This window comes from Pteronotus mesoamericanus, unplaced genomic scaffold (assembly GCF_021234165.1).
Source record: "Pteronotus mesoamericanus isolate MK-2021 breed Mesoamerican mustached bat unplaced genomic scaffold, CSHL_Meso_final scaffold_99, whole genome shotgun sequence".
Taxonomy (NCBI): domain Eukaryota; kingdom Metazoa; phylum Chordata; class Mammalia; order Chiroptera; family Mormoopidae; genus Pteronotus; species Pteronotus mesoamericanus.
This window is the reverse complement of record NW_026555330.1, coordinates 13792480-13819054: the sequence shown is the minus strand read 5'-3', so window position 1 is coordinate 13819054 and position 26575 is coordinate 13792480. Positions and strand designations below refer to the sequence as shown.

Below are 26575 nucleotides of genomic sequence, written 5' to 3'. Positions count from 1 at the left end.
AAATTGCGTACGATGCTCCGCACTGAAGCTGCACCTGGAGTGCGGACGCCCTGTCCGAGGAAGGCAGGAACGGATCCAGCCACTCGGACATTGACCCTGCTCCTCAGATTCAAAGCCATTGTTGCTTCCCACAACCCTGCTGCGTACCGAAGGGACTGCACTACAGAACCTGCTTCAGTTCTAAAATATATTATCATTGCCTTCTTAAACCACTTTTTCAGATTCCATTACCTTTAAGTTAAAGCAAACATTGCTTTAAAGGAGAAAAAACTATTAATTCTGTCAATATGGAGAAAGGCAATTTTCAAAACAGATTGTCTCATGTGCGGGGCCTTTTCATATGGAACCTATTAGAAATGAGGTACAAGCTCTTAAAACCGTTAGGGGCGTTCTGTTGTTTGTGGGGGAAGTTGCACCCGGGCCTGGCTGCGCAGACGGCCCAAGTGGGTATTTATCGGTGAGCGCATAAATCTTAGAAATGGAGCTTTATGGAAATGGTAACGGGCCCCAAGGTGCCCAGAGCTTGTTCCCTGGCGCCGCCTTCATTTCCGGCATGGGCGCGCTTCAGGGACCGCCGCACGGAAGGCTTGTCCTAGCGCCGCGTTCCTGTGCGTTTATTAGACTGAGTGATAGTATGAGAGAATATTCAGGAGCTGCAACTTAAATGAGAACCCGTGAACGGTGCTGCTTACATAAAACACTGCTGAGGTGGCTCGCCCATTAATTTTTAATGCCCAGCCGCTCCTGCGACCCCCTGGCCCCCCTGCTGCTGCCCGGCAGGCGGGGGAACCAAACCGGCTGTCGGGAGATACGGTGCGCGTGGTGGCCGCTTTGGGCCCCCGCTCTTTCTGGGGGATGCACTGGCACGGCCCCAGATTCTGCCCCACCAGGACACGGCAGTTCCTGTTTGGTGGCTCCTGCGCCCCATCCGCCTTCCTCCTCCTTACGTCGTGGGGAGGGACAGGCATTCAGTTAGAAGCAAAACATAATCTGCTTTCTTTTCCTTTTTAAAGTCATGGCTCACAGACACACCTCGTGCCTGGAACACGCGGCGCCCCTGCGTGGAGAGCGCTCATCTGGGCCCCCGGCCCCTCCCCGCTTCCGGCAGTGCTGTCTGCGGCTCTGTTTTGTATATTCACCGTCACCAAGGAGACTAATCCTCATGCCAGCACAGCCAAGAACCTCCGGCCTTGTTCCTGCAAGGCCAAGCTCATTGTCACAGCCACAGAGTGCACAGGGCAAGGGACGGAACGGGGACCTGGGGGTGAACCTTCTCGTTCTCTTTTCAAGGAGAGTGTTCGGTGATGAGGGACAGCGTGCAGGGCTGTGAGGTCCTGTCAGCTAAAGCCACAGACACTGCCTTTCCATGGCTGGTCAGGGCAGGTGTGAAAGCAAGGGTTTTTTGTTGTTGTTGTTTTTCCCCCCTGAAGAAGGTGGAGTTCACAATCCCAGGAAATGTGGAAACGAATGGAGACAGTGAGGAAGTCAGAGTGCTCTTGCTTTCCTCAGGGAAGGCCCTGCTGTTAGGCTTTGCTCCGAAGTGACCAGGCCCTCGGGGCAGGGAGAAACTGGGGCGGAGGGAAGCACGGCCGCGGCCCGAGGGAACGGCCGGAGAGCCCAGAGCAGGATCCCTCGCCTGGTGCCGCCCGTGGCCTGCGCCTCGCGTGCGGCTGGACCCATCTGTCCGGGCCACGAGGGATTTGGACCAGCAACAGAACCACTTGGGATCAGAAAAGGCATGACACCCTTGCTTTGGCACGCCCTGCTGGTTGTCCAGTGACCTCCAAGAAAGCAAGAGGCAAAGACAGGGCCACACCTACCTGACACTCCGCCATACGTCGTCCGCTTCCCGGAGCCCACGGCCGGCCAGGGTGTGCCGTCGGCTTTAAGTCCCATCAGGCCCGAGACCGTGTTGGTGGCGGTCACGCCATCTGCGCCACCTGTGAAGAGCACGTTGACAGTCACCTGCAGCTTTTCAAGGGACTTTGGGAAAACCCATTCAGACCCGCACCGCCCGGGACGACACGCTACACCTCCTCACGAGAACATTCCTCACACTGCCTGCCTTCGCTGACTGAAAGGAGGCGAAGGGATGAGCCCCAGGATGCACACGAAGGGCCCACGGACATGGACAGTGGCGTGGGCGCCGACCGTGGGAACAGGGGCGGCCTGGGCAGAAGTGGGGTGACGGTAACCGCATGAACAGTAAAATAGTTAAATAAAAAAGTCCTCACTAATTTCACTCCTTCAATGATGCTTACAATGCTAGACATACACATTTTAAATTACTACCACTTCATTTTTCCAATTATTATGCAGACTTATGGATGCCAAATGTTTGATGTTCGGTGTTATTTTCCAGGTAATTTACAATATTTTTGCAAATCAGGATGCAATTTCCACTGGATACACAGTGCATATGATTTGTAAAATCATGCACTGACTGTATGATTTATGGAGTCTACAGACATTTATTGAACATTTATGTGTTTAAACATTTATGTGTTTAAGGCACTGTACTAGGCCTGATGCAATATAATGGAAACTCACAAGCAATTTCACATTGTGGAAGCTGGTATCTTTTCTTTTTCCTTTTTTACTTTATTGAAGGTTCAAAGGCTCTTGCTAGAGTGTTACGTTATTAGGTCATTTGTTTCAGAGTGATTTGTTGTGACTGGTTTTGATTCATAATTCTCTGTGTGTGAAACATGTGTGTTTTAGAAACATTCATGCTCTTTTGTTCCCCAAGCCAGAGTTTGGAGTCTGTGTATGAGCTTGAGTGGTAAACATGTACGTTTGTGGGTAAAGATGTATTTTCAGTGGCTCCACAATTCGGGCCAGTAGTTATGTAACTGAGCAATTGATGGAGGCCTAGAATGCTTACCTTCCTTTGCAGCTCTTGCGATACTAACGATGTCGGTGACATTCGGGGTTAATTTGGCAAAAAAAGGGATGCGAACAGCTTGCCTAACCCAGCGACAGATGTTCCGCACCAGCTCCGGGTCCTGTTCAGATAGATGAGGCAGATGCAGAGCACGGTTAAAGAGTTGCGATCAAACGTACACCCGAGTCTCAGCGCAGCCAGCGGCACGCAGGACCGGCCCGCCGTGGCCAGGGGCCCACAGTGCGCTCCCTGGCGCTCCGCCGGGCTCCCGCAGGCGCTGAGGCGAACACACTTGAAGGGAATGGCAAGTTCACAGCACAAACGTTGCATGCCTGAGCGAAGCCTTCAGAAAATAAAATTACAAACAACCAAAAGGAAGGATGTGTTGCCCATTTAGCAGGAATAAAACATAAACTTCTGGTGGTAAATTTGGGAACTGTGACAGAATTTCTAGTCACTGCCCTGGTTGAAGTGTAACATAAAATACTGAAGCTGCGGACTCCCAGGTGGATGCTGTGGAACCTGAAGCCTGCTGTGTTCATCATCCGAAGGCTTCGTCCTGTCGACATGGGTCCAGGAGAAAACCTGCACCCTCCTAGCCAGCCTAACCATGAACGTAGCCTGTGCCGATACAGATTCAACGTCAGCAGCGTTAGTTCGCTTCTGCGAAGGCTACCAAGATCTGTGTGGCGCTTTGCAACGCTCATCTCCTTCAAAGAACTGATCAAAATGGCAGAAATGAAATAAAATATCAAATGCTCATTTTTAAAAGCAAGAAACAGAGTTTGCGGTACACATTCCCTGTGATTTTTCAGGCTGTGGGGTTCTCACGGGACAGGTGCCATTTGATTGCAATCACCTGTCCCACCCACGGAAAATAACGCAGCTGTAGTAATGTTCTTTGATTTCAACACACACAATAGTCCTTTTTTCATTACTTTTAGTAAAAAATGTATTCTGACAGGTACTGATAATGCGCTTTGATAAATTACCATAAAATATGCAATAGCAATTCATTATTGAATTTGGTAATATTAGCTTAGCAAGCTAAAATGTTTCTTGAATAAAAGAAAAACCCAGAAAAATATAGCTATATATTTAAACTATGAGACGGCAGGCAAGTATATCATTTGTAATTAATATTTTTATATGTAAGAAAGTTGCTCTTTGCATTTTAACCTTTCGAATTCTCTTAAGATGAGATTTCCAACGTTGTAACCTTTAGAAAGAACCTTTTCACTCGGTTTCGTGTGTCTCGATCTGTCATCTTGTGTCCCTCTCCAAGCAGTGCATGTGTGGGCTTAGGGGCTGCACTGAGGGCCTTTCTGTGGATTGCTATTGTCTCCATTCAGCAAAACTAGTAATTTTAACTAAAAAAAAAAACCTTTGGGTTTGCTTGTTCTCCTTTTCAGAACAGTAATTTCTTCATTAAACAAAAAACATTAAAATAATGCTGTATGGAATGTTCTACAGGGTACACTGTGCATCATGAATAGTAAAATCTGGAGACTTAGCCGCACAAATTCCACCTCATGAAAATGGAGATGTGCCCCAGCCCATGAAACACTCATGAAATATTTATAACCGCAACATCGGCATTACAGAGGTAGCTGTATCTTGTGACTTTCATTTTTAAGTTATGAATTTCCATGGGACTTAGCCTAGAAATGACAGCAACGTTAGATGCTATGAATTGCGTGTCCTTTGTGAAATTCCTCTTTAAGGTAGAATTTGACAATAATTTGAAGATCACTTGCATTGCATAATACATGGCGGGTAGCCTGATGAGAATTACTGAAACAAATTTAAAGTCCTGTTCGGTTCCAGTTGATCAGATACTAATAATCGAATACATGCTTCTAAGTGGCTTTCAATACTATTGACCACCATGTCTTTATAATTTACTTTGAACATCTGTCATCCTTTTTTTGTTGTTGTTGTTGTTGATAGTAGAATACTTTCAATGAATTCCTTTCACCATTGTTTAACAATTTGGAATTTGTCCCAAATCTTCCAGTTTTTTGAGAAAACATAGTCCCTCATTAACGTGTTTACCTGAATCATCTCATCCGCCTCTACTTGGAGATTCCATTATCCGACCCTCCAGTACTTCTGAGAGTGCTCACGGTGTTCAGATACGCTTTTCTCATCTTCACACTCGGCCAAGCCAGCGGCTGGCTAATCCTCAGGCCCAGCTGAAACCTAATTTGATTACCTGGAAGTTTTCCAACCAACTCTTGACCAAAGATGTTGTGAAAACTACATCTGTAATGACCGTTCTGTAAGTCACGAAGTTCTGCCTGACCTGCATACTAGGGCATATTCTATCACAAGCAGCCAGGGGCCAGGCCGATGGCGGAATGAAACGGGCCAGTGCTCTTTGAGGGGATCAAGGAGAGACGCAGCTCTTCAAGCTTTCCCGGGGTCCTCACGTTTCTGGTATCGATGTTCAAGATCTAAAAGATGTGCACTGGCAGTGTTCCTGCGCCCTGGCCTTCTCCTTCTCAGTGACAGCTGCCCAGGGGGTTACCTGCCTGACAAGCCAGTTTCTAGAATTGTCCTGAGATGAGTAGATTTTAGACAATTTCTAATGCTCTCCAAAATCTTCAGGACAGGAAACACACAAAGGTACTCTTGGCTCTCAAACAAATTAATGCTTTAACATTATCCACACCAACAAAAAGGAAATAAAACAAGCAGTTGTAGACCGTTTCTCTATTTCTGGGCACAACACATGGTAGGCACTCAAAAAATATTCACTGTATCCATGAGAAAAGAAGGAATGAAAACTTGACATATTTTCAACTAATTTCTTTACAGAGCCATCAGGACATAGACTCTGTGTCGGGTTAGGGAAAATCTGAATGTATTTCATAATAGATAAAGTCTAAAAGCATGACATCCAAGACTTGTTTACAAATCTAGGATCGTTTTAAAGAAATAATGGTGGATAATCAAGCAAAAAAGAAAAGCCTAGCCCTGGCTGGTGTGGCTCAGTTGACTGAGTGCTGGCCTGCAAACCAAAAGGGTTGCTGGTTTGGTTCCTCATTGGGGCACATATCTGGGTTGCGGGCCAGGTCCCCAGTGGGGGGTGTGCAAGAGGCAAGCACATATTGATGTTTCTCTCCCTCTTTCTGCCTCCTTTGCCCTCTCTCTAAAAATGAATAAATAAAAATTTTTTTTTTAAAGAACAACTTAACAGCTGAAAATGTCTCACCCACAAAAAGCCTACCTGGATCAGCAGGTGGTGACTGTCTCTCCCCACAGCTGTTACTAACGCCCACGCTGACCGTGACCTGCAAGCACTGCCACAGCAACGGCGCGTGCGTGCCCGCGCTCGCGTGTTCTTCCCTAATACCTGCTAATCCTGTGTCCCTGTGACCGCCGAAGGACATGGTGAGGCAACAGTCTGCGATTCTCTGTGTCACTGGACAAGCGGGGGAGCACCGGAGCCCGCAGAGAAGCGGGTGAGGGCCCTGGGAGCTGGCAGTGGCCTTGAGGGGGCCACACGGGGCGCAAGGACCCGAGCAGCCTTGACACGAGGGGGCGGGGAGCAAGCGAGGCACGTTTCTGGCTTCTGTGACCGTTTCAACCAGGAGCAGCCCTGCGTCCGTCTGTAACTAAGACCGTCTGGAATAGATTCCTAGGAGGCCAGGCAACGACCACAACAGCAAAAACCAGAAAGTGTCGTGTTGGGTGGGCTGCTTGCTCTGGTGGTCTCCATTGTCCAAAACTAGTTGTTTTTAAAGCTTAAGTTTTCCTCTGGGCCATGAGATAATGACTCTTAATTCTAGCAGCCCGGCCGTCTCTAGTGACCTGTGATGAGGCTTCTCTGGCTGACGCCCCACTGCTTCCGGGACCCGGGACGTCGCCTCTGCTGGAGGCAGGCACTTCCCCCCATTACCTGGGGCACCGCGTCTCTCAAGGGAAAAAGCTCCAGAGAATGAGACTGAGAATTTCTTGATAAGCTAAATTGCAAGTGAAATTTTTGACTTTAAGAAACGTTTCTCTTCAATTTACCTGGTCATTTTCACGCTGTACAATTCTTTTCAAAATGGCTTTCTTACAAGGTGGCATTTCAATGACTGCACTGAGAAGTTTTACCAGTTATAAAATGTTTCCACTAAGGAGCTGTGAAGCCTTAATTCGCATGGCTGGGCAGGAAATGGCTGGCACTTTTATGATGTCCTCTCTTCTACTAGAGAGACCTGGGGTCCAGAAGATCAATCTGAGCACCAATTTCGACTTCTTAATTTTCTTTCCCATCATCATGTCCTCAACCATCATCTTCCTTAGCGAAACTGCCCCCTGAGGTGAAATGCAGCCATCACCTGTACACCAGACCTGCCAAAGGCTTCTCCTTCCTTTTACCTGGAAGGCTAGCTATAGCTTCAGAGGAACAGGCCAAAGCAATGCCTTTGTCCTTCTGTGTCAATAAACTAGGAAAGAAACGGGTTAGCTGCCTCAGGGAGGGCGGCCCTCCAGGCAGGACCATCAGTCACAGCAAAGACGTGTGCCGGGTGGGACGCTTTAACTGAACTCATGGGGTCGCCGGGACCCCTGCCTCGGCCTCCTGGCTTAAGATCTAACAGCGGGCCCTGGCCAGTTCTCACAGCAGTGTGGCTCAGTGGCTTGGGCACCGTTCTGAGAGCCGGACGGTTGTGGGTTCAATTTCTGGTCAGGGCGCAGGCCTGGGTTGCTGGTTCTGTCCCCAGTTGAAGTATGTGCAAGAGGTAGCTGATCCATGTTTCTTGCCCTCTCTCTCCCCCTCCCTTCCCCGCTCTCTGGAATCAATGGCAGAGAAAATATTAAAAAAGAAAAGAATTCTACCAACAGTGCAATTGCCTTGGTAAACTGTTTCCCAGTTTCCCCCAAAGGCAAACACACACTTACCAATCCCCACACAATTCCACTCTCAGACCTCGGGGAGACAGGGAAACGCCAAGGTCTGCACATGGCGATCCACAGCGACTTGTCAAAACAGCCCCGTGTTGAAAACAACCGAAATATTCACTCGTATGTGAAAGAAAAACCAAAAACCAAGCTGTAACATATCCACATACTAGGATACTATTCAACAAAAAGAAACTACTGAATCATGCAACAACTTAGAACTGTGAGCTCGTCCAGAAAGTATCCAGCCATGCACTAGGAAACACGCAGACGTTTATTGAAGAAGATACAAGAAACATCGTACATAGGGCAATGACACCTCAGTCCCCTTTGAAATAGGCACCTTGGGACCTCACACGATTCTCCCAGCATCTCTTCCACTGTTCAAGACACTGCATAATCCTTTGTTGGAATTGCTGTCAGCTGCCCCATTGCATTTTCCTGAATCTTACTGACAGTCTGAAATGTCTTCCCATACAACGGTGATTTTGGTTTTGGGAAAAGCCAGTCGCCGCAAGGCGCCAAATTTGGGGTGTAACAGGGCGGATGTGACGTTTTGCCAAAAATCTGCACAAGACGTGAGGCGCGAGTGGGCGCGTTGTCGTGATGAAGCGGCCCGTCGCCCGCTGCCCACGGCTGCGGCCATCTTCACTGTGCCGCATCTCTCCACCGACGGAGAACACGGAGGGAGCACTCCTCATTGATTGCTTGGCCTGGAGGCGTGTCCTCATGACGGACACCACCTTCCTGGTCAAAACCAGTTAACATGGTCCCGATCTTGCTGTGACTCTGCTGCGCCTTCTTTGGCCGTGGAGAACCAGGCGACTTCCATCAGGACAACTGGGCCTTCGTTTCTGGATCGCAGCCAGAGACCCACGATGCATCTCTGGTTATGACCTTCTTGAGGAAATCTGGTTCACTGGCAGCAGTTCGAATCAAGTCATTAGCAATTGCAGCACAATGTTCCTTCTGCTCAGGTAGCAGAAGCCATGGAACAAATTTTGCCACAACGTTTCATGTCAAGATCCTGCATCAAAATCTTGGACACGGTAGTTTCTGGAATCAACCCCCAGGACAGCTTCTAGTTCTCGCACTGTCAGTCGCCGATCTTTGTTGACTGCAGCCTGTACATGTTCGACATTCTCAGGGGTCCTGCTTGTGGCAGGCCTTCCAGAACATGGCTTCCTGTCAACAGACTCTCGACCGTCTTTGAAGCACTCGTGCCACACTTTCATTTGTGCTGCACTCATTGCATTGTCGCCAAAAGCTTCTGAAACACCTGAATAGTTTCCATGGAGGAATGTTCAAGTTTAATGCAAAATTTGATATAGATTCGTTGCTCTACTTGCTCAGTCATTTGAATGCAACAGCCACACAGTACGCATGCTCACTCAACAGCAACTCCCGCCCCCACCGACAAGCACAGTGAAGTTGTCACTGTTCATGCATGCGCATTCCAGCCCCCCCGCCTTGGCTGCCAGGGTACACCGATGGCGCTCAAACCTTTCAAGTTCTATCACCAGTGGTTGGACTTTTTCTGTACAGACTGTGTATATCTAAGATGTACCTGCCTAAGAAAAAAGCCAACGGCTATTGGCCCACAGTTTTGTGCTATTTCTGGCTTTGAACCACCAGGAGGGTTCAAAGTCATGCACCGGCTGAGCCAACTGAAACCCAGCACTCTGTCCAGTCGGCACTCTGAACCTCGGTGTCTCCTGCCAGCACTGGTGTGTGTGACTGACTGTCCCAGGGAGGAGGCCGTGCCGGGGCGTGCATGATGCTCAACCATTTAGGACGAGGAGGGTCGGGGCACGTAGGCAGGCTTCCGTCCTGGGCCCTTCCTGAGACCCAAGTGGGAGGGGTTGCTGTGGAGGCAGAGCTGAATAACAACAAACAGGAGAAACCCCCCATCCCTTCCAGCTGGTAGGCAGCTCTTACGGGACTTATCCCTTCTGCTGCTGCAGGGGCCAGGGAGGGCATCTTAGCCTTGGTCGGCTTTGCCAGCACAGAGGCCGGCCTCGCTCCGAGATGAAAGGACCCGGTGAGCCCGGGAGCGGGGCGGCTTTACTGAGAAGCCTTGCTGAGAACGTGGGGCGAGGCAGATGCAAAGCATGACCGTTGCAAGAGTGACGTTCACAGATTCTTCAGATAAAATTCAGGGATGCTACATTTTACCCCAAATTTTGAGCAATCTGAACCTAATTTAGTCCTTATCAACTTATTTACTTATACTTGTATGGTTTATAAGAGCACATGCCGTAAGATGTGTGCACACGTGTGTGTGCAAAAGGGATTCTCTGAAGACTCTCAGGCGCCAGGGGAAGGAGCTGCAGCGAGGCTTTTCTCTGGAGAAGCAAGCAAGCAAAACGTTTCTGGTGGAGGAGGAGCCTGTCCTCCAGGGTCTGGGACACTCTCAGGCCTCCTGTGGGACGTGCAGCCGCCCTGGTGACCCGCCTGGGAAGCTGGGGACCAGAACCGCGCTGCCCCTCCCGCTGCCGCTTGGCGAGCTGCTGTCTGTCACTCCAGGTATCAGAAGCTCTGCGATTATAAAGCGTCTTCTCTGACTTCTCAGCAGCGCTGTCCCACGGTTGCCTCCACGCACTCTTTTGCCTACATTCTCCTGTTTTCCACTTTGCCTTTTTGGTTCCTGATTCAATTTCAATTTTCCTACCTTCTACTGTAGAGTCTGTTTGTGTCAAAACACACCCACACAGAAGAAGGTGCAACACACACAGCAGAATCATGTGTACGCCCTCCTTCCGGTCTATTTCACACCCTTCCTGTTTATTTCGTGGGAGATCCCCGTCTGGAAGGAGTCCGGGGCGGGGGGCACAGGAGCCATGGCCGCAGCGTGCCCACCGCAGGAGAGTCGCTCCCTCTGCCCTCTGCCCTCTGCCCTCAGGCACGGAGGCACAGCACGCGGCCTAGGCACGGCTGGCCGGACTCCCTGACCTTGCTCAGGTGGTGCAGGTCCGCTTATGGCGGGCGATGCTCGCTGCCCGCCTCTGGACCGCTCAGGGTCCTGCCCCTGCCTCCCCGGCCCTCTGAGTCATCGGGCACCTGCCTGTACGTCTCCTTTTCGCTTCTCAGGGCAAGAGGCAGTTCTGTCACTTGCCATGAAGAGCCCGAGAGGCACGGCTGCCCGAGTAGAGGCGCTGCACTCCTGACAGGCTGCTGCCCCCTGTCACTCAGTCTGTAGGTGGCTGCCTGGCGCTCAGAACAGCACGTCTGCCCCATGAGGCGCGATCCTGGCAGCCGGGACGCGCGCTCGGTGGCAGCCTGACCGGATACTGCTGCTTCCGGCTGCTTTCTTTTAGGAGGAAGTGTGGGGGCTGGGGGAACCCACCTCTTCACGGATACCCTAGGGAGATGATGCCACCTTTTACTTAGAACCTAATAATTAACCCGAAGCTTCCCAGGAAATGGAAAAAGTTACTTAAGAATCAACTTTGTCCTCAAAGAGCTTACTATCACGTTATAACCACTTAGGGCACTAAAATGTGTCACAGTGAATAGAATACGTAAATGGCTTTGGGGTCACAATGCATCTCTCTTCCTCTGTAATTCACCCAACTGCTAAATACACCATCAGGACCAAGTGGTTCCCAGATAATTCAAGAGATCCCAGCAGAAGGCGAGAGGCGCCTCGCTCAGCACCGTTTGATATGGATTAGGAGTCGCTTTGATTTCTTAAAACGTGGATATGTAAACACAGACTAGCAACACAGCCCATAAGGAAAAATATCTCGAGGCACTGAAATTAAATTACAGTTTGATCTCCTTCTTACTCTAAATACCTGCGTGATTTCCAGTTCGACAAGGGTCTCCCTTTCACATATCCCAACGCAACTGCACGGAGCCGCCTGAGGCCTACACCGCTGATAAAAGGGCTGAAGAGGCTTGCGTGGGGGGGAAACATCTTTAAATTGCCTGGCTCACAAAATCTTATTCGTAGTAAGAACAGATGGGTATTTGCTTTTGCAATATTCAACAAATGTAAAGAACCCGAAGGACCGTTAAACTCCGACAGTTTACCGTGTCGCAGTCTTTGCACCAACAAGCACGCACACTGTTGTGAACGTGACAGGGCCCTGCACGTCGTGCCCGAAGGTCAGCAGCCCCAGCCGGCCCAGGAGCAGGGCCAGTCCCGCGCGCTCCTTCCCTGTGGCTGACGGCCCGGGGCGCGCGTGAAGCAGCGGGCACGCGCACTGCTCTGTCCTGCCTGATACGGCAGGGACCTGTGGGACTAGTGAAAGCAATGACCAAATCGAGAACCAATGTTTTTAATTGGCTATTTGCAATCACCCTGCAGATAGTAATAGAGGCTTTATGGACAGTTTCATTATGCCTAAGAAACAGGCAAACCACCACAAATAATTTGCTCTCCCTGAAGTCTGTACAAAGTGGCTGGGAACTTAGTGTCAGAGTGACTACTTTTATTACTTCTAAAGTCTGCGCGTGACTTGGGGGAGGGGCGTTAAGAGTGGAGGTGGCTGTTGTTTGGAATCTTGAAGGATTCATAACACGGGCCTGGCTGGAGTCAGGCTGTGGACAACACGTGAGTAAGGAATTCCCAGGAGAAGGTCACACGCGCAGGACCATGCGCATCACAGAGACAGAAAGCGACCATTGCCATGAGCGAGCAGGGGGGAGGCGTGGTCCCGTGGGGGCTCCAGCGCAGGGTCAGCGTCATGAGGAGCCTGCGCCTCACGCTTTGGGGAGTAGGGACACACGGGAGGTTGTGTCGTTAGGTGCATGCTTTAGAAACAGGGTTCTGTACACAGGGCGGGGTGAACGTAGGTTTACAGGTGCGAGTGCACGAAACACAGAGCTTATTCTTGTACTGTTATTTATTAACTATTGTATTGTTTTTCATATGGACGACGGTAGCCTGCGTTCCCCACCTGTGCATCTGTGGGTCGTAGGGTAAGACCCAGTGCACACAGGCGGACCAGCCTCACAGGGAAGAGGTGCCGTGGCGCAGGGACGCCAGTGGGGAAAAACTTCAAGTGGGACGGAATGTCATTTCAAGGAAGAATATTAAAAACTTTCACGATTAGGGCAGACTGAAGCTGGGAAATAAAACTTGAGAACAAACTCAGTGCTTTGTCATTGCTGGGAATGGCAATTTCATCAACCAAGTGAGGAAACGCCAGAGCGGTATGTTTTCAGAGAAAATGATGAGTGAGTTCGAGATCCTCTGAGTTTAGGTTCCCTTGGGGATCTCACGGACAGAAGCTGGCTGCACATGGACAGGCTCTGGGTGTCAAGAGGAGTCAGAAGCACGGATTTAGATGTTACGAGCACGTAGGAGGTGGCTGAAGTCTTGTGGATGAATGAGAACGTGGAAAGGACTTAAACCTTGGGCTCCTTAATACTAAGCTGTAGGCAGAGAGAGAAGAGAACCAGCAGGGAACATACCAGGGAGGAGAGAAGTTCCAGTAAAGGAGATGGAGATGAAGTTCTAGATATAAACTGCTGCAGAGAAATGGAGTCAGCTGAGCACTCACGTGCAGGCAGTGGATACCCCACTTAGCGTTACTGGCAATTTATGAGTGTGTGGGGGAGACGCAGGGGCGGAAGGCGGATTGCGATGGATCAGGAAGTTACTATCTCCAGGCACGTGCCGCCAAAGAAAGCCAGTAGCCACACTGACCCGAACTACCAGAGCCTAGAACTGTGCGGCCCATTAAATACACACGCAACAAGTACATGTTGATTCATTATCATCGTACAGCTTTCACAATCAGGACACACACCACAGGGGAGGAGATTATTTACCACGTTATGAGGCAACGTGAAGGTGTCATTATGCAGCATCATTAGGCGACATTATGAGGTATGTGAGGGGTCTGTATGAAGAGAGCGTGTAACATCGTGAAAGGTGTTGGTGGTAGGTCAAGCAATATTTCTGAATTCTCAGAGTCAATGATGAACTGAGATGTGAAGAATAAACACTGTTAATTAAATATATAATTGGAATCACAAGCCTGGACAGGACCCAAAGAGGTTATGCAGGTTCCCCTCAGGCGATGTTAAAACTAGCGAACACATCCTCAATGGCTTACCAAGAGCTCTCATACCTGTCGCGCTCAAATCGTTCCGGCTTTTTGTGGTACCCCAGATTATCCCAGTGAGAGACACAAGTGGACCCTGCTTCTCAGAGTATTTCAAAACAAATGTATGTGAATCTCTTTTGTATCCTGTTACAACTTAAAATAATATCTTTTTGTCTCACCTTGAGAAAGAACAACTGTTTGATATATTTTATACAAGATCCTTGAGTTAAAAATGTTAGTTTTGAGAGTTTTTTTCCCAAATAGAAAAAGATGATATAATCATTATGGAAAACTTTTTGAGTAAGTTATTTTGAAAAATTATTCAATAAAGAAGAAAAATAGCCCTCACTGGTGTGGCTCAGTGGACTGAGCGCCAGCTTGCAAACCAAAGGGTCCCTGGTTCCATTTCCTAGTGTAGGGCACAGGCCTGCATTGCAGGTCAGGTCCCCAGCAGGGGGCACATGAAATGCAACCACACTGATGTGTCTCTCCCTCTCTTTCTCCCTCTCTTCCCCTCTCTAAAAATAAATAAATAAAAACTTAAAAAAAAAAAGAAAAAAATAGAGAAGGAATCAAGATGGCGGAGGAGTGAGTGGACGTCACACTAACCTCCTCCCAGGACCAACCTGGAATTACAACTAAATTGTGGAGAAATCACCTGGGACAAACAACTGAACAAGAGCGAGAGAGGAGCCTTATAACCTCGGACAGACAGAAGAATTGGCTTTACTGAAACCTAACTGGTAAGGAGTGCGTTGGAGATGTGAGAAGGCGGTTGGGGTGCCCATGGGCGGCTGCACCGGAAGGATATTGAAACGGCCAGTTGGATCCCCCTGAGACGAGCGGGGTCTAAATTGTAAGTGGGAATCTCTAGCCTGCAGCACCAGAGCCCAAAAAGTACACAGATAACAGCCAACTGCGAAAAGTGGCAGGGTTGCTCTCTGCCAGAGACTGGTGGCTGGAGATGCAAAAAGCCGTTTAAAAGGCCAACGTATAGAGTTTTATTTGTAGTCACTTACCCTGGGTTTTGGCAAAGGCGGGGACAGAGTGGGTTAGAGATGCCTGAGGAGAGGCTGCAGAAGGAGGCCTTGGGGAGAGAACTGAGAGAGTAGCTGATGGGATCCCGGTGCTGACTCCTCCCCCATGCGGCAGCAGCCATCTTGCTCAGGCAGACCACGCCCCTAAGTGGCAACCGCGGGAGTGGACCCAATAGCCGCGTCCCCCGGAGGGACTCTGCCCCGCCCAGTGGTGGCCAGAGTGACTAGATTAACAATTGAAGGAGACAGCCACAGACAGTAGATTCCTGGAAGTCTCAAACAGACTGCCTAAGGTCAGACAGGGTCAACATCTGACATCAGCAGAGGCAGATCCAGAATGAAAAAAAAAGTAGTCTCCTCCCATAGAAGTTCACACCACAAAGTCAGGAAAGCAAGACAGATCAACTTAAGAAGCAGAAGCAAAAAAGAAGAGTCTCACAAATAATGGGAAGACAAAGAAACACCCCCTAGTCGAAGGGAAAGGAGGAATCCCCAGAAAGACAACTAAATGAAATACAGGCAAGTCAAGTTTCATATACTGAGTTCAAAACAATGGTTCTAAAGAAGCTCAGTGAGCTCAGAGAGAATTACAAAAAAATACAGAGAAACTACGAGAAACTGCAAATTATATCAGCACGAAAAAGGACATAGAAACTATCAGTAAGAGACAAGAAGAAGTGAAGAATACAATTTCTGTGTTGAAGAACACAGAAGGAATCAAAAGCAAGTTAGATGATCAAAGTATTGAATCAGAAAGCTGGAGGGCAGGGTAGAAAAAAATCTCCCAGAAAGAGCAAGAAAATGAAAAAAGACTCAAAAAACAATGAAGAGGCATTGAGGGAAATGCAGGACAACCTGAAACGTAATAATATCCATATAAGAGGGATACCAGAAGGAGAAGAGGATGAGGAAGGGATGGGGAATGTGTTTGAGAAAATTATGATGGAAAACTTCCCTAATTTGAGGAGAGAAAAAAATCACACAAGTCCAGGAAGCACAGAGGGTGCCATTCAAGAGGAACCCAATGAGGCCCACTCCAAGATACATCATCATTAAAATGGCAAATATCGAAGACAAAGAGAGAATCCTAAAGGAAGCAAGGGAGAAACACGTAGTAACATACAAGGGAGACCTAATATGGCCAGCAGCTGACTTTTCAATAGTAACACTATAAGCCAAAAGGGAATGGCAAGAAATGTTCCAAGTCATGAAAAGCAAAGGCCTGCAACCAAGACTGCTCCACCCAGCAAGGCTCTCAATTAAAATGGAAGGTAAAATAAGGAGTTTCCCAGACAAAAAAAGGCTAAAAAAACACATCCACCAAATCAGCATTGCAAAATATGCCAAAGGGACTGCTTTAAGAAGATGAAGAAAAAGAGTCTATGAATACCCAGTTCCTTTCACAGTCACCAATACTTGATTATTACCAATATTTTTAATACTTATTAATCTGATTTGAAAATGATGTTACTTTATTACTTTATTATTTGTTGAAACCAAACCTGTTTTTTTGTATATTTTTTGCCTATGTCTATTGTTTTTAAAAGGCTTTAAATGACTTTTTGGTATTTTTTTCCATTTTTTGATTAAATGTTTGTAGAATTTTTTCCCTAAAAAATACTATTAACCCTTTTTTAGATGTGTTGCAAGTATTTTCCTGTCCTATTACTTGTCTTTTAACTTTTTTTATATTACTATATAGTCTTAAGTGTTTAATATAGTCATATTGTCAATATTTTAGTTTATAGCTTCTGGGTTTGAATATTTTAACTTGAGGGTAAGAAAAATATTATTTTGTATTTTCTCCTAAAACTCCTTAGATTTTACATATTGATTTTTAACTCACCTGAATATTTTTTTGTATAATGTATGAAATAGGGCTCTATATTTGTTTTATTGCAAGTAATAATGGTCCATGCACCTTATTTGTTGAACAAGCCGTATTTTCCCCATTGATTTGAAATATCAATTTAATCATATATTACATTGTTAGACAGATGTATGTGTTTTTTTCTAGAATGCTCATTTTATTTCATTGATCTACTTATTTCTGTGCTGGTGTCATGTTGTTTTAATTGCTGAGACTTTATAATGGATTTAAATTTTTTAATATTTTATAATGGATCCTGACATAAAAAAAATAAAATCAATCTGCATTTAGGGAAAAAAAAGAAAGAAAAAAGGAACTCCTACCTTTTGCGACAACATGGATGAAACTGGAGAATGTTTTGCTAACCGAAATAAGCCAGGCAGCGAAAGACAAATGCCATATGATCTCACCTATATGATCTCATCTATTCAACAAAATAAACAAATGAACAAAATAAACCACAGGCAAGGAAACATGGAGCAGACTGAGAGTGACCAGAGGAGGTGGGGCAGGAGGACAATGGCGGAAAGAAGGGGAAGGGACTAAACAAAGAACACGTATGAATGACCCACGAACATAGACAGCAGAGTGGGAACTGACTGTGGGAGCGGGGGGCGGGGCGGGGTGGGTGGAGGAGGGCAATGGGGGAGAAATTGAGACAACTATGAGAGAATAAATATAATTTAAAAATAAAATTTAAAAAAAGAAAAAATTACCAGACTAAAACAACTGAACAACAGCACTATTAAAAAGTTATATTTCCTTCAATTCTAAGAATACGCTTCTTTCACATTTTAATTTTGCCCCTTTTACAGTTTTATATCCTTCATTTCCACATTACAGCCTATGCATTCCCTACATCATTAAACTCCTTAAAAACTACCATATGTTCATAAAATATTTTAGCACATCACTATACCCTGTTTTACTTATTTCCCATTTTTTTCACTTTGAGATTATTCCCAGGATTTATGAGATAACTGGTCTAAATCTATTCTGGTGACTGGTGTTCATACTTTCGTGGCTTCAGTTGTTAGATGCTGTGTTTACTGGTGAAATGAACCTTTTTTTTAAAGGAGGAGACAAACGAGAACAAGCATTTAGAAGGCGTCATCCGCTGGTGCCAACCGCCCAGGGCCCGCCCCCAGTGGAAGCTGCATCAGCACACGGCCCGTGGGGCAGCTGCGGGGAGAGGCGCAGGCGGAGGCAGGGGGGGTCCCGCCGCTGACGCTGGACCGGCCAGAGCCCGGTCTCAGGCGGCCAGCGCCCGCGGCGCCCGCGCCCAGAGCATGGGGGCCTCAGGGAGCTCGCGCACGAACTCATCCTTCCACCCCGCTTGGCGCAGGCCCGCGCAATTCGTACCGGGGTGTCCGGAACGCCGTCCACCGCGGAGACCCCAGCGAGGGAGGGAAGGATGATGCCATTGCACTGTAGCCGCCCAACACAGTTTTCTCCAAATAACTGAGAAATGGGCCATTGCCTGTACTGCTCCTATAAACCACGAGGGCCATCCAAATCAGTCACTGTACAGAGTTACGACAGTCGTGTCAGTCTCCCCGCCTGGCACCGCCGGACCGGAAGTCACCGACCCGTTTCCTCCGCCCACCGCACCCGCCCCATTCACGCCTAATGCACCTGCTCCAGGTCGCGAGAGGACTGATCTCATTTATTTTTCATTAAGGTTTTAGATATACTTCTCTTTTGATGGCTTTGTAGAACTTAAGAAAATTGACGAGTAGATGCATATTATTTGTTATATAACTGGATATATAGCATATGATAAAAATATTTGAAAAATATCAATAGGATTATACATTTTCAAAGACATTAGAAAAGATGAGAACTACATACTTCTAAGTGGAAAAAAATGGTCAAACTACATGAAATACAGGTTTCCTCTTATAAGCATCCTTACATAATCTCTTGCTATTCATCTAAGTACTATATATTTATTTTATACAACTGAATTCACTTGTTTGCTGAAATTTTACTGATGTCACAATCATTATAGGAGAGTTACTATTTGTGAATTTTTACATTAATCGTACTGTATCAGTTCTTCATACCATTTAGAGTCTTTTGGTTTATTTAACATTTAATTAAAGCTAATAATTAGTTTAACGTGTGATAAACTGGGAAAAATGTTTCCCACGGTGAGCAAGAGATAACGTCTCAGTGTTCTCTCCTAGAAATAGGGGGAGGTTTGGTAGGAGGTACTTAATAGATTAAACAGCTATCAAATATTAAAGAAAAAGGGGAAAGAAGAGGAATAGTTGTCAATCTAAATTTTTCTAAGACTGCACGAATAGGAAAGAGCATTAACAAAAAAATATGTTAGGATATGGAATTGGAATCCTTCATGAGGTCATTTTTATGGTTATGCCATTAAATTTGAATTATCCATATTAGAGTTAAGAGCCATTTATATTGTAAGCACGTTCAAACTCAAGTGTATTTGTCTTTGGGATACAGTCAGAGTTGCAAACGTACAGCCTTAACATTCTTGATTTCTAGGACTTAACCCTGGAGTGAGGCGATGCTTGATGAGCACCGCGCCAGCAGGCAGCAGGCAAGGGTAAGGGACTTCGGAGTCTCCGGGGTGCGCTGTGCACTAGGTAAGCATTGTCCTCTGCGTTTAAAACACAAATACACGTAAAAAAGAATGACTATCAGATAAGACTGCATTTGTGAGTTTTGATCAATACAGTATTAAAATAAAAAGAATGTACATACATTGATGTTTCTATGATAAATATTTCCTGAAATTCAAGAGTAACAAAAATATACAATGTGTTTTGAGAAAAGTTAACAATGTATTTAGACTTTTTGAAAATTTCGAATCCAAACCTTAGGACAATTTTTATATTAGGTGCACATACAAAATCTTACGATACAAAGGACAGTTGCTCAGAGCCCTCACTTCCTAAGAAGGTGATGGACAGCGGCCTGGGTATTACATATCCTGTCCTTCCTCTTGATATAGGGTAAAATAAAGCCGTAAGAATAAATAGCAATCTGCCGGGCTATGAAAGACATCAGAGTAGCCCCATGTCAACGCGTTAGCAGCGCGAAGATGACCGCGGAGCTCATCAGTCTACGGCATCGTTTCTTGCTGTTCACTGTTGCAGTTACTGCTTCCTGGAGTCTGTGTGTGCATCCAAAGGCTAAAATCAGTGCCATGCAAACAAGAAGACGTCCCCAGACGCATTCCTCCTGTTTGCATAGAGGGAGGCTACACACATGCTGCCCAACCATCTGTAAGGAGCTTCTCCTTACTTGGTGACATTCACTCATTAACTTATTCATTCAAAAAATGTGTCTTCAGCTACTCTCTTAGTTGCTGAGGTTATGATAGTAAATAAGACAAAGTTACTCTTCTCATGGGCCTTCAAGTAGAAAATACAGTAAGAAAAAATGAATAGATATGTAGCTTTATTTAAACTAGGCAGTAACAGCATAAAGCAGACAGGTGACGAGGGGACAGCGTGGGGGCGTGACCAGCAACGGGCTGCTTGGGTCACCCCTGGGAGGCCTCACGGGACTTTGTGTGCCTCCCAGGACCAATACAAACCACCACTTCGCTTTTACAGCAATATAAATTATTTTAATTCCATGCAGTTAATTTTTTTCTATACTCTTAGATTTCGAGTTGTGCAAAGTCAGGGACCATATTTTTTTTCATCACGCAATATCGTGTGTGAGGCAAGCACAACTCTAGTCAACGGCAGACAAAACAAATGCATTTAACACTGACTATTCACCGCCTTAGATAAAGCTTTGTATTGGAATGAGATGTGACTTCAAAGCAAATACTAGGCTCATATGTTTTATAGGATCATTACCTGTTTCTATTACCCAGTTTTATTTATAACACAGTGATAGGGAACCAAGATGCAGGTGTTGGCGAGTAGGAAACTTGTAGAAGTTGGGCTAATTCCTAGCCAAGCAATTCACTTAAGCAACCTCACTGCATAAGTCAAATTTCTTGCAGGAGCATATATTGCTATTTTCTCTATGAGATCCCTGACCAGCAGTTACAATTGCAAACATGTGCACCCACGCTCGGAGGGATCCTGACCAGGCCGTGAGATTCTCTTCACAGAGGAGGAGAAGAAACGACCGACGGAAGGCAGGCTGGTTGGCTCAGGAAGACTCGACCTAAGACACTGACTTAACTCCTCCGAAGTACGGCATTTGGTTTTTGTTACCAATTAATTGACAGGGCCATGAGCTCAGAACGGCTTAAGAATAATGGGTATTTCGTTTTCAGACATAGATCTAGAACGTTGTAAGATTAATGGTCTCTGCTTTTATTAAGAAATTAGGTTGGATTAAATTTCTTCTTGACGCTATATAATGCTCATGGAGGAATTCAGAGAAATGCAACTCCACGGCACCAATGGGGCAGTCTCGTCACTGTCACCTAGGAACATTTACATTAGAAAAAAGAAGGCTTTCTTTCTCCCACCTCCCGGTGTTTTATCTCTAGGTCCCTCTTGGTTTGTCTGAGATGCTACTGAGCTGTCACTGGAATCTCCTGCCTGTGTACCCTGAGTGCGGAGAACGCCCGTGGGGCCTGCGTCTGCCGCCCCAGGCGGCGGCCCCGCCCGCTCGGCCACCTGCGGCTCTGGGGCCCAGCGGCCTCCTTCAGACATTGTCTTTCAGCCACTGCTCCTGCTTCTGATTTATAAGTTATTACATTAAAGGGCCAGGTTGCTTCTAAGGAACTACAACAGCTAAATAAAAGATGCCTATGTAAAATGAAATTACTTAAAATTTCTCATACGTGCACTGTTGCACTGAAGACATGCATGCACGCACGCAGCAAATGTATTCGCAGTGGCAGTGGTGTCAAAGCGGGGCCCGGAACGAACGTTCGAAGCCGCTGCAGGCAAGCTCTTGAACAGGGCGTCTGTCTCTGAAGGCCTGCACATCCTGCTGGGTTCTCCGCCTTCAAGGCCGCGCACCTGCTCCAGAGCCGCGTCCTCCGTCTTCAGAGCAAGAGGACAACACAGGAGGGTCATGGACGAGCAGTGATGGCGGCAGCTCATGGGACAGAGACTAAAGAGCGACCGTTCACTGGGTCACTGACAGAGAGTAAGCAGTGACACAAATCACAAGCCCTGGGCAAGTAAATCGTAAACGTGTGCCCAGTGAGTCAGTCCGTGCTCGATTATCACGGATGGATGGGTGGGGAAAAGCAGCAAGAATTAAAGACGACGTCCGCATACTGTAGTACGTCTCTGATGTTCACGGACAACACTTCAGCTGTGTGGGTGACCCTCTAGGAGGTAGTCACGTAGCGTGTGTAGGAAGTGTGGGTCGCGCGGGTCACCGGGCAGGAGCGAGCTGGGTGTCACCAGCCGACTGTCACGGGCCCTTCCTGCCCCCACCCACCCTGCAGTACCGACGGGACAACGTTCTCCTTTCAAGTACAAAATAATTTTTCAAACCGATCCAGAAACTTCCGTACAAAGTGGCCCCTCAAGAAAGGCAGTTGCTGAGTCTCACGATTGAAATGAAGAAAAAGTGAAGCTGTTAAAAATTGATGTATCTTAGAAAATAGAAGTTCGGGAAGAATTCAGCAGTGACTCGGTACACCATATGCTCTATAGGGGAAACAAGACAAAGCGATGTTTGAGAACGTCTCAGCCAGGGCTCAGTCCAGAACTGATGTGAATAGCATGTAGCTCTGTTTCTACAGAGTCATCAGGGGTCCACGGGGACCACTTAAATATTTCAGTTCTACTTTCCTGCTTTTTATGGGGAAAATTATATATTATAGCACTACTCAGGGATTAGGGAAGGTCTTGGGACATATGCTTCATTAATACCTAAGTCTCAGTGCTTGTAGGTTTCCTTTTCTCCTATAATTTCTTGCTAATTTTTCGGTGATTGCTAAAATGTGGCTTATTCGACCTAGGAACGTATTTTGGAGACGCAGAGTCTTCCTGCAAGACACTGTCCAAACTGACAGTGTACTGCCTAGAAGTGGAGGACTGAGGATGCTTTGCGAAGCGCCACCTCTCCACGCGTCCAAGTGCCAGTGGAGGCCGCGGTGACCACGGCGGCCTGGGCGGCTGCGCACTCCCACTGCCCGGCCGTTGTGGGACTCGTTAATGAAAACTACGGCAGATGTCACGGGACGTGTGACCTGTGTGTGAAAAGACCAGGGGGCAGGGTCAGCTCCCCCCACCCCGCCTCTCCTGGCGCTTCACTCACCGGCTACGGGACGGCACAAAGGGCTGTGGGGCTCAGGGAGAGAAAAGGTCACTTCGGGCAGCAGCGACCAGGAGAGGTATTGAACGCATCCTCGGAAGGGACCCGTGCCATGGACGCGGCGTGGACAGAGGTGCGTGGGGGCCGGGAAGGCCTGGTGCGTGCTGGGAGGGCTGAGTGTGGGTGCGTGGTGCCTGGAGGTGCCTGGAGGGCTGGGGAACTCCGCCCGGCCTGCGGCCTTAGCGCAGGCAGGCTGCCGGTCTGTGCGCGGCCGCTGGAGGGCGCGCTCCCTGTGCCTCCCCACGCGCCCTGGCTGGCTTCAGTCCAGGCTGCTTCCTCCAGGTGATTAGAAGGGGCTCGTCACACAGAAGCAGGCCTCCCCTCTTCCTTCCACGCCGCAGAGTAACGAATCAAACTCCGCGCACCGCTCAGCTGTCCTCACCAAGGGCGGCGCATCAGGATCACACGTGTGCGCGCACACAAGTGCACGCGCAGGTATGCACACAGGCACACACACGAGGAGATGCCTGGGGCCTGGGATCCCCAGGGCAAGGTCCATGAGCTTCTTAAAAAGTGCTTCCCTGGCAATGAGCATCCTCAAAAATGACTGGGGGAAGACTTTTAGCTCATGCCTTCTTTCTTAGCAATTCTTTAAAAGAAGGGTAGGAGAGAGAGTTACCTGTTCCTATGGCAGCGCCCTTGCTTCTCCTGGGGATAAACTACGTTTCTCCTTGAAGAAACAAAACATGTCGCCACATGGCCTCCGTCACAGAGGCGCCCATACCTAGGCGACGGCGCTGGCCACCGCAGCGCTGACTCAGAGGGCCCCCGAGGCCCCGGCATTAATTACATCGCGCACGCAGCTGAGCAACAGATGGGACCGACGGTAACTCCAAATCCCATACCCTTTAAAATAACCCCGAAACCAGAGCAGTGCAGCTGCTGCCTGGCCTGAAAGGGGCCCCCATGCCTCCCCAAGGCAGAGACACTTCCCTCGCTTGGCTCTCCCCAGTGTCCTTGCCTCTTCCATCTGCCCCCCGCATCCCGGGGTCTGAGTGGAGGCAGACTTCCTTCTCCCTTGAGCCTGCGCCCCATGGTCTAGTGTCTTGTCCCCGCGCCTGCCGTCCTGCCCTACGCCTCGTTCTCTCTCTCTTCAAAGGAACTCATTTCCTAAATTCAAGCCATGAAATTATAAACACCTGCACAATTTTTCCTCATAAAGAATCTTCGTGTCTGTAAGAAAAGAAGTCCAGAAAACAACCCTGTAACCGTGTTCCCGACGCCAAGAATGACTGTCTCTCAGTGGACGACTCAGACAACGCAGCCCAGCAGCAGAGAGGACACTGGAGTGGTGAGGGCGCCAGGGGCTCTTCCCGGAAGCAGACCCTGCGGGCTCGTCAAGGCCTGACCGGGGACAGGTGGGTGCTGTTTCGAAAAGCCCACATCAATTTGGAAAATCATGCAACAGTGTCTTAAAAGTAATTACAAAAATTATTTAAAGAACTAAGGATACTAAAACCATCAGCAATTAAGCCTGATGGTGTTCCTATCGAGTAGGAGCTCAGTCAGTATAGAATGAATGGACGTGCCAACATCTTTCAATAACGTCAAGGAAGGAGAATTAAACCAGGGGCCAGGAAATGTGCGTCCTAGTCCTGGTCTGCAAACGAGACAGAGCAGATCAGAAAAGGGAGGAAAGAGCTGCTCAGTGAGATGGCAAGTCAGCCAGGAAAGCAGAGTTTTAGGAAGACAGGAAAGCATTCTCAGATGCGGCTGGAATGGGAGCCAACCCTGTGCGAGACGTGGGAAGAGAGGAGTGTGGGGCGGAGCCGTCGGCGACGTGATGGCTCACAGCGCTCAGGGCTGCGGCGGGCGTGAGCGGTAGGCAGCCAGGCCCGCCCCCCAGACCGCTGGGGAGGGGGACGGGGCATGGCAGGCGCACTGATGGGGGAGACCGGAGTGGGGTTCACCCCGGGATTCTTGCCATGCACGTCAGGGAAGGGGCTGGGAAGAGGGAGAAACGGAAACTGTCAAAGACAGGGAAGCGAGTAAGACAGTAAAACAGACCAGGCTGGGCTTGGAGAGGTGCGTTCTGGGAAGGCGGGGGTCCTTCTGTTGATGCTGAGGTTACAAGAGAGCGCTGATTAGACAGAAATGTGGCAGGAGACTTGGCCCATGAGGAGGCAGGACACCTGAGGACTGTCGCTGCTGCCCTCCCTGCCCAAAGGCAAGTCTGCCCCGGCCCCCGGCCGATCCGTGCTACGCTGGATCCATCCCGGGAGGCGTCCTGGGACAGATGCCTCTTGTGCCCCAGTGCTGTGAGGCAGAGGGTTCTCCAGAGACATCTCCGTGGATGGGAGGAACTCCTGGCTCTTCTGCTAAAAAACTACGAAGACGGGTCTAAATGGGAGGATCACAACTCGACACTGGTTTTTTTTTTTTTTTTTCAATTCACAAGTAGCCGAGCGGGATTTGAAAGGAGCTGTACTGTCAGTGACGTCTGGCGGGGTAGCGTGGGATGGCTTGATGGCCAAGCAACCGCTTAACTGTGTCCATAGGCTTGGCTGCATCAACGCCGACAGCAGCTGTCCCCCCCCACGACCCCCCGCTGCCCCACCCCATGGCACCGGGCTGGCTATCGGAGGAGCTCCACCGTCTTCATGGGGGAGGGAGTGGCCACTGAGCCGGCAACGGTCCCTGCTTCGTGCCGCTGGTGCCGCGTTCCACTCCCTCTGCCTGTCCACCTGGGTGGTTCTCTCATGATCGCTTCCTAAGTGTGTCTATGACTTCGTAGTCCCCATGTTACGGGATTTTGTCAGTGAATTAGCAGGACGTTGTAATTCCATTATTGTGACCTACCATCTTCAACCCCAAAGCCAGGCTGACTGAGACGCTGGGAACGTGAGATTTGGCAGGAGGGACGCAAACAAAACACAGGTGAGAGTGAAACCCGGGCAGGAGCAAACCTTTGGGCGCCCCTGGCGGCGGCACTGCGAGCCGTGTGGGGCACTGTAGAGGCGGGCCGGTGCCGGGCCGTCAACGGCCACAGGGGCCTGCTGGGCGTTATGAGTCCCAAGCCCCCAGGAGGCAGCCGTGGGCGGCTCCACTCACCTGCGCTGGGGGGAGAACTCGGGTCTCGGCAGGCGTGACGTTCAGACAGAGGCTCCAGCCACGGGGAGGCCTCGGCAGCATGCACCGGCAGGGCTCTGGGCAAGCCGAGAAGAGTGCACCCGCCAACGCTGCACAGGTCCCAGGAGGCCTCATCGCCGGGCCAGGAGGACAGCCTGGTGGCAACAGTGCTCCAAGCGGCCGTAGCCGGGGAGGACCTGGCTTTCTCCCGCCTGCACCAGGAGGCTCCAGCCCTGGACTCACCCTTCCTGGGGGCGGGGCTTCCGGGAGTTCCCTGGGGAGGCAATGGCCTGCCCGGGAGACAGAACCGCGCATCGCCCACAGCCTCCAGGTGGCCACAGCTCCCAGAGCCTCCCTGCCCCGCGCTGCTGGGCCCAGGCCCCCGCGACAGGGAGGTGAAAGGAAAGCCACTCCTCATCCCTGGCCCAGCCGCTTGTGGGAAGGGAGTCCCACCGGCAGTCTCTGCTAAAGGAGAACTCGCGGA

General features: G+C 48.8%; 1 protein-coding gene across 1 annotated transcript in view; it reads right to left on the bottom strand.

Moving 5' to 3' along the window:
* DPYD (dihydropyrimidine dehydrogenase) overlaps positions 1 to 26575 on the bottom strand; it is a 527599-nt gene that overhangs the window by 133537 nt on the left and 367487 nt on the right. Inside the window, exons 17-18 of the mRNA XM_054564805.1 lie at positions 2885 to 3005; positions 1821 to 1940 (exon numbers count right to left, since the gene is read on the bottom strand). Coding sequence (XP_054420780.1) covers positions 1821 to 1940; positions 2885 to 3005 — 241 coding nt within the window. The remainder of the gene's footprint in view (positions 1 to 1820; positions 1941 to 2884; positions 3006 to 26575) is intronic.